We start from the raw sequence: 8,488 nt of genomic DNA, 5'->3' as shown, positions 1-8,488 counted from the left end.
TGCGTGGCGTCTCTGTTACCAGAGATCAGAGGGAGTTCAGTACACATCTCACTCTGATCTCCTCTCCGTATATTATATCAATTCCGCATTCAGCTGTTATTCCCGGCTACAGAAGCCATAGGAGAAGCTGCTGAAGCAGATCTCCGCTTCGGTAGCTTCTCTTGGGGGTCCCTTGGTGTTTATTTACCTGACCCCTTTCATATTTTACCGAAATAAATAATACGTTTCATAACAAAGTAGGGAAAACGTTTTTTTTTTTCTTCAAAATTTACGGTACTTTTTTCGTTATATAGTAAAAAATAAAAGCCCCAGTGGTGATTATATACCACCAAAAGAAAGTTCTACCGTATCTGTCCCCAAACAATGGTATAAAATTCATTTCAGTACAGCGTTGCATGACGGAATAAATGTCAGTCAAAGTACCGCAGCGCTAAATACTGAAAAATGGTCTGGCCAGGAAGGGGATGTAACACCCCAGACTTCAAGTGGTTAAAGAATTAACATGGGTGCAAAAAATGAAAAAAGGGCCTCAGTCATGAAGGGGTTAATACAGTTTATTGTGTTATTGTACGATGACAATGTGTCAGCTTATGAAAGGATGTTTCTCTTCTCCGATTAATTCTGGGAATGATTACACTTCTGCTTGTGGTTTGTTGAGATGCTGATCTTTTCTTTAGACTGAGGCCTTATGATGATTCATTGACTCAACACGTCATTGCAGTAGAATTTATTCTTTTTAATCCAGACTGAAAAAAAGCAAGCCAGAAAGGCTGTCCCCATGTATATAAATACAAACTATACATCGAGATCAGGATTTAATGATATTAAAGTGTAACATTATAAGATTGTTCACATTATATGGAGTTCTTTCCATATACATCTAAAGCAGGTGGAGTGAATTAAAAGTCAAGTAGGTCCAGTGAGTAAAATGTTCATCAAGCCGAGGTCCAAATCGCGGTCCAGACAGAAGGTCACTCACTCCTTGTCTGTACCATGGTCCGCCAATTAGGCTGCATGCATCCACACCAGCAGCTGCCAGCGCTTAAGGCTGGCAGTAGATGCACTGGCCTCAGGAGGCCAGTGTTTCCACTGGCAGCCAGCCATAACCTAACGCAGGTCAGCAAACACAGTCCGGAAAGGAGCCGCCACTCAGTCTGTGGCTGGACCGCAGTCCACCATTTAGGGACCCTGATATAAAGCATAAAAAAGTGAGAGAGGAAAATCTGAGTTTCCTCTCCCTAGAAAACCACAAGCCTAAACACCTGTAGTACCAGGAGTAATTCACCGCTGGCATTTTTAGGCTCCTTGTTGTCCAATCTTTAACAGATTTAACAATACACACAAACTGCAGACATCTAATGTGGACATACGTGTGGATTCCTGCAGTAGGGTGGGTACCTGTAGGTATTCTACAATGTGGAGAAGGTATCAGGAGGGACAATTCAGAAGCTGTGCAGGCCAGCAAGACTTCATTTCTATTTACTTCAAATGAAGAGCACACAGGCAAGATTTCCTTCAGTTCAACAAAGTTATTAAAAGGAGAACTATGGGGTCAGTGTTTTTCCCCATAGTTCTCCTTAGGGTAACGGGAGGACACAAACTAGCGTCCTCCCGTTACCCCAAGCTCAGTATACCGCGAGCTACAGTTCGCGGTATACTGAGACGCCGCAGCCGGAGCGGATCCCGACTTAGATGACGGGATCCGCCCAGCTGCGTGAGTGACAGCTGGCTCTGCCTATCTAGAGGCAGACCCAGCTGTACCCGCCCCCTCCCCCGTCCGTTCCGCCAGTCAGCGCTGGCAGATCGGAGCGGGGAGAGGGGAATCCAGCCCCTCCCCTGTCACGGCAGAGAGCCGTGACAGGATCGAGAGGCGAGCGTACCCGGTATGTGTTCGCCTCACCTCCCGATCTACTGAGCCGACCTGTGACAGTCTCATTGTCACAGGTCGGCTAGAACTATGCGGTGAGTGAAAAGCACTCATCTCATAGTTCTCCTTTAACACAACAGACTTTTAAAGTCGCCTTAAACTTGCCATCAGTCTCCTGTGAATTAGAAGCCACAGCATGGCAGTAATAATGAATTTGACATATTCATCTGTAGCGCTCAACCGCAGTTTCTGGAATTGGTTGTGGACAGCCAATGTGTTTGCATCATAATGGGATATACATTACATGCCAGCTGCACCACTTCTATTATTCTAGTCATTCAATATGCAATTGGTTATCTGTATTTCTTAGAAACATGATAATCATTTATAGTGAATTCATTATGTAATACTGGCATGTGTCCAATAGTGTCATGTGAATGTTACTGATAGGTCCAGCCCTGGCCATGTTCAATGTTAAAGCAGCTGCAAATACGTTACTTTGTCTACTCGTCCTCAATGTTTTTCATTACACTAATGTTCTGAAGTGATGACTGATTGTCACACTCAACCCTAAACTTAATATGCTAGTAGGCCTTAGAGCAGGGGTAGCAAACCTCTGGCCCTCCAGCTGTGGTGAAACTACAAATCCCATGATGCATCTCTCTTTGGGAGTCATGCCTGTGGCTGTGAGAATCTTGCAATGCCTCATGGGATTTGTAGTTCCACCACAGCTGGAGGGCCGGAGGTTTGCTACCCCTGCCTTAGAGACCAGTACATAGTATTGGTGCACACAAAACTAGAGTAGGCCTTACAGAGGACATGCTCCGAACACAATAAAAGCATATGGCTACTCTGCATACTTTCTACTTCTACACACTGCTTTTTTTAGATCCACCCAGTCTCCCTACCTTATGAGAACTGGAGTGGATCCTCAGCCTGGGGTCCAGTGTGAGCTGCTGTGCTGTGATAGAGCTCCATCCATATGTGCATTGTTTGTACAGCTCCCTTGCGCGCCCCGTAGAGGTGCCGGGAGCCAGAATGGGACGACAGTCCAGTCCAGGCACCTCTAGGACACATGTGGGAGCTGTAAGAAATGCAGGTATGGATGGAGCTCCCTTGTGGCCAGACTTGCAGCCCATCCCCCCTCAAGCCAACATGGAGGGCTGGGCAGCATATTTTGAATGGCTGCTCGGTGCTGTGCTGGGGTTGTTTTACATGCTGGTTTGTGAGTGTGCCATGATGCCTTTCTACTGTTCCACTGAACATGGGGTCGCGACCCACTTTTGGTAAAGCAGAGACACCGGCACTCCAATGTGGTAAGCAAACGTCTATTTATTGACGTGCGGCACAACATTTATTGCAACAAACATTTCGAGGTCGCGCAGGAAAAGCTATGCTTTTTGCCTGAGAAAGGGGATCCTGCGTGACCCCGAAACGTTCGTTGCAATAACTGTTGTGCTGCACGTCAATAAATAGATGTTTGCTTACCACTTTGGAGTGCCGGTGTCTCTGCTTTTGCTTATGTTTGTGACAGTTGCCACCCGTCGACTACCGTAGCACCCGCTATTTCAAGAGGGATTCTGCGGTCAGGAGTGCGATGAGACCATGGACTTTCTGCGACCCACTTTTGGGTCACGACCCACCAGTTGAGAACCAAGGCTGTAGATTAGGGATGTCCCGATACCGGTAACGGGACCAATACAGGGCATTTTGACAAGTACCTGTACTTGTCAAAATGCCCCGATACATAGCGCAGAAGCTAGCGCTATTTTTTTTTCCCTTCCCTTCCGGCTGCTGTTCGGGAGAGCAGCGGCGAGTCAGCGCTGGTCCGGTGGGAGGAGCTCCAAGTGGGGTCCTAATTTAGGACATAGGTAATTAAAGAATGGGCAGTTTGCAAAACTATTTAAAAACTTAGCCCAGCAGGAAAGCTTTATAACCTTAAATACAGAATATGGCTTTGCAGAGTTCCATTAGCACATCACCATTGTTATTTACACTCAGTATATTACCTTTAACAACAGAGAGCTGTTCCAGGAACTGACCAGTTCAGCTGCCCGTAGGTCCTGCCAGCTGATGAAATTATGGAAAGGTTTTCCTGTCTTCCTGGTAAAAAAAAGGTAAGTAATTTACCAGTGGTAATTTTTTAGATCTCCAACTTTTCTTTCACTAACAAACCTCGAGCATCAATTAGTATCCCGATACTGCAAACAGATGTGACAGACTACAGCTTACCTGTAGACAAAATACCTATATAAATGTGAAAGAATGAGCCTCCTGGGATGGCAGAAGCGAAGGCAGCCAGGGCATGGTCATTCTGTCACTCTGCAAATTTCAAAAGGTTAGGTGCTTTGAGAGGGGGGGGGGGGGAAATTATGGTTCACTGTAAAGCCTAACTATTCAATAATGTATTACTGTTTTTGTTTTTTTTATTCGATGCATACAGAATACAGCAATTCAGATTCAGGACCATTGCCCATCACAGTCAGTTACTTTTAAATAATAAAATGCCATTGCAGAATACTACTCCTGGTTCTTTAAGAATAAGTCTGAATAGGGCTGGCCATACACTGCACAGCATTTACAACTGATGAGTCTCTGATACATAAATAAATCAAGATTATATGTGTTTATCCTACTTATAGCCTGGTAAAAGCACAAAGCTGGCTATTGCTTCTGACCAGTCTGTACAACAGCATGGGGACAGTCCTTCCTTCTGAGGACCAGGACATGCAAAGTCACATGGGTCTTACAAACTAAGACACTAAAACACCATAGGGGGAAGAAAACTACAAAATTTGCTTGGAATCCTTAGAACGTGAAAATAAAACAATTTGCATCAAGTGAGGTGAACAGGCCCATTTAAAGTGACACTAAACTCTGCAGTTGAATCTTAAAAATGCATTGAAGTACCTTAACGATTAACAAAAATTTATCTTATTTGTGTATCACTCGGCTACTCAGCTGTAGATCCTCAAATCATCTCTGAATTGGTGCAGACACTGTCCTTCCTTCTGGAGGGTGGCTAATATTGTTCCCCATGGTCCCTGTGTGTGTTGTAATGTAGCCACCGCTCCAAGCTCGCACCTGTGATGGACTACAATCTCATGTTTAATTTACTAATTTGTATTGAGATTGTAGTCCATCACAGAAGTCAGCTTGTAGCGATGACTATTTTACAACACACACAGGGACCATGGGGAACAATATTAGCCACCCTCCAGAAGGAAGGACAGTGTCAGCACCAATTCAGAGATGATTTGAGGATCTACAGCCGAGTGATACACAAATAAGATACATTTTTGTTAATAGTTGGGGTACTTGAATGCATTTGTAAGATTTTAGTTTAGTGTCACTTTAATATATTACTGTTTATCCCTTTCTACCCCAAAAAAATTAAACACATGGTATGTTCTCCCTTACTTGTCCCAAGTAATGAAGGTGGCCCTCTGCGTAGAAATTCCAAGTCCAGCTACCTGATTTATGTGGATTCCAGCATCTGTGAACAAGCATTAAACTCCAGTCATAAGTCAATAGTGATTATGATTGTAATTGTGGAGAAACTGTGATTGATTATGCATGTGAACTCTCTTCAGGAGATTACCTTTCACAGCCTCCTTGACTACATTCACAAACTGCTCCCACAACACTTCAGGGTCAAGTTCCACATGGCCACGACAAGGATACAGAACCTTTATCTGTTGAGAAAAAGAAGAACATGGAGATCATTTAGGAGTGACCTCTCTTTCTGCTGAATGTGTAAAATGTACCTAAATTTATCTCATGGACAAATAAGAGCCTAATAAGGGAAACAACAATGTGCAGTACAGCCCCCATACACCTCTGTGGTGAACGCAAACAATCATGCATATAGCACAGGTTAGGCCCACAATACACTGCAGTAAAGAAATGGAAAATCCTTTGTGAATTGTGCTACAGTGTCCAGTGTGGAGAGCAGCCATAAAAGTTTATCAGTGAACCATAGGAAATCTCTGCTAGCGCTAGAGTGTACTTGTCAAGTTCAAAACTGGTCATAACGTGTACTACCTTGTTGAAAGCAAGATTGAAATCTGCAAGATCACTTGCAAAAGGAAGCCCTTGTTATTGGCACCCTTAATAAAAAAGAAAAAAGAAAAACCATATTAAAAGGCTTAGTACAATCCTATAACATACAATCATGCCATGCGTGTCGCGAGTGAGGAAATTGATAAAAGGTGCAGAGAAAATACTCAACTGCTTTCATGGTGTTGCTTCCTCATTGGATGAGTGGAGACATTGCTCCTTTGCTGATGGAAATTATAATTATTATACAGGATTTCTATAGCTCCAACACTTTGCACAGTGTGTTACAAAATGAAGGGAGACAGTACAGTTACAATAGAATTCAACAAAAGAGCATTAGGAAAGCCCTGCGCAAGACAGCTTACAATCTAAAAGGGAGGGACAAGTGACACAAAAAGGTAATAAACGTGAGGGATGAGCTGATGGAGAAAATGGAAGTACAGTTTTAGGTAAAGGCGAGATAGACTTCCCTGAGATGAGTTCTCACGCATAACCTAAAGACAGACAGAGTAGAGGTCTAGCCCATCAGATTGGGGTAGTGAGTTCTAGAGGAACAGAAAGGCTTTGAAGAAATCTTGGAGCAAAGCATGGGTGGAGGTGAGGAGGAGCTAGAGAGCAGAAGGTCTTAGGAGGAGTATAGTAGTTTGTACGAGATTCTGAGAGGAGCCTGGTAATGTAGCTCATGGCAGAGTTGTGGATGGCTTTGTATGTTATTGTTTGGGCTAGTGGAAACCAGTGAAGGAATTGGCATGGGGGGGTTGGCACTGCACAGATGGTTAGGTGGATGTGTTTAGCAGAAGCAATCATAAAATACTGAAGAGGGGCTAGCCTGTGTAAGCCAAAGAGCAGGGAGTGCAATAGCTGAGACAAGAGATGACAAGGGAATGAATCATTAGCTTTGTGATGTCGTTTGTTAAGAAAAGGGCAAATTGTTGTAATATTGTGGAGGTTAAGGAGGCAAGATTTGAACAGTGATTGCATGCAGGGCATGAAGGGGAAGTCAGCATCTAGGATTACACATAGCACCCTGGCATCAGTGTAGAGACTGATAGTTGAGCTCTTGACCTTGATGGAATAATCAGGGGAGGGGATCAGTGTGTGTGTGTGTGAGTGAAGGGGAAGTTTATTAAGAGCATTGGAAAGATTGAGCATGAGGAAGTATTGCGACAACCATAATGATATGTCCGGTAGAAAACGAGTGCTGTGTGAGGAGACTGAAGAGATGAGTTGAGAAGTAGTAAGATATATTTAAGAGTCATAAGCATAGAATTGGTATTGGGGGCTGTGGCGGGTTATTAACGCACCAAGAGAGGAGGTGTAGATAGACAATAGCAGAGGTCAAACGAACAGATCCTTGGGGGACCCCTATGGAAAGATGGTACAGAATGTCACTGGACAGCAATGGAGCTATGCCATGCTCATACAGACAGTGAGGCACAATGATTGCAGGTGAATACTCCTCTACCCTGTAAAGAAATTCTGTTCATCAGCAGTATCATAACTGTGACACGTGCCTAAGCTTTAGGTAAAATCTTGCATAGCACATACAAACCAGGAGGAAATTTTACATCAATTATGGTTAATGTAGGAGGTATTGAGGTCTCATCTGTAGCCCCTGACATCACCAAGGGGGCAGCTTAAAACATTCAGTATATGTAATGCTACAGGAGACTGCAGAGATATTAGACCCCATTTACACTGAGCGATTTGTAGCGCAATTTCAGCTCAAAAATCGCTCAAACATCAGTTCAATGTAGCTCAATGTAGCTTGTCCAATGCATTTCAATAGAGCTGTTCACATCTCATAGCTCAATGTTGCCTGTAGCTTGTAGCTCAAGCTTGTCGCTTGACTATGACCCATTTTTCAGCAGATTTAGTGCGATTTGGCCAAATAGACTTCAATGGTGTAGCTCAATGTTGCACGAATTTGAGCGACATTATGCAACATTGTTGCGCTACAGAAGTGCCACTTTTGAACAGAAATATAAGCAGGAATCAGGAAGAGGAATTATGTCACATCAAGACCGCTTTTGATTGGATACAGCCCAATGTAGCAGCTACGAAGCCCATGCCAAAAGTAGCGCAACGATATGTGCACTGTAGCTCAATGTTTCTCAAAGTCACTCAGCTCAAATCAGCGCTGAAAAAGCTCAGTGTGTGTCTGATGTAGCTCAGTGTGAATGGGGTCTTTGTTTTTTTTTCTTGTCTAATGAAATTTAAAATAACTCAGATTCAATTTTACATATGTAGGAAACAATTGGGCTCACTGGAACCAAACTATAACCAAGCTTTCAACTTGAGTACTGTAAATCGGGGGCTGATATATTGTTCAACACTTACAAAATTAGAATGCATGTTGTTGCAGAAAGGAATACTAAGGGGAAGTACTATGGGTAGGGCAAGAATGGAAGGTTGGAGAAGCATGGGAAGAGAAGAGAACGCAAGACAGGTAAGGGAGGACAGGGGATAAAAAGGTAGAAAGGACAGTAGAGAGGAGCCATGGATGCTCATTCAGTTATATCAAGGCACATTATAAAACATAGTAATGTCAAACTATAATTT

At 43.4% G+C, this 8,488-nt stretch overlaps 1 protein-coding gene across 1 annotated transcript in view; it reads right to left on the bottom strand.

The window, feature by feature from the left end:
- GK5 (glycerol kinase 5 (putative)) overlaps window positions 1-8,488 on the bottom strand; it is a 38,643-nt gene that overhangs the window by 23,861 nt on the left and 6,294 nt on the right. Inside the window, exons 2-4 of the mRNA XM_018560363.1 lie at window positions 5,469-5,562; window positions 5,288-5,363; window positions 3,877-3,970 (exon numbers count right to left, since the gene is read on the bottom strand). Coding sequence (XP_018415865.1) covers window positions 3,877-3,970; window positions 5,288-5,363; window positions 5,469-5,562 — 264 coding nt within the window. The remainder of the gene's footprint in view (window positions 1-3,876; window positions 3,971-5,287; window positions 5,364-5,468; window positions 5,563-8,488) is intronic.

Source organism: Nanorana parkeri, unplaced genomic scaffold (genome assembly GCF_000935625.1).
Source record: "Nanorana parkeri isolate BGI_ZX_2015 unplaced genomic scaffold, ASM93562v1 scaffold452, whole genome shotgun sequence".
Lineage (NCBI taxonomy): Eukaryota > Metazoa > Chordata > Amphibia > Anura > Dicroglossidae > Nanorana > Nanorana parkeri.
This window is presented reverse-complemented; position numbering and strand designations above follow the sequence as displayed.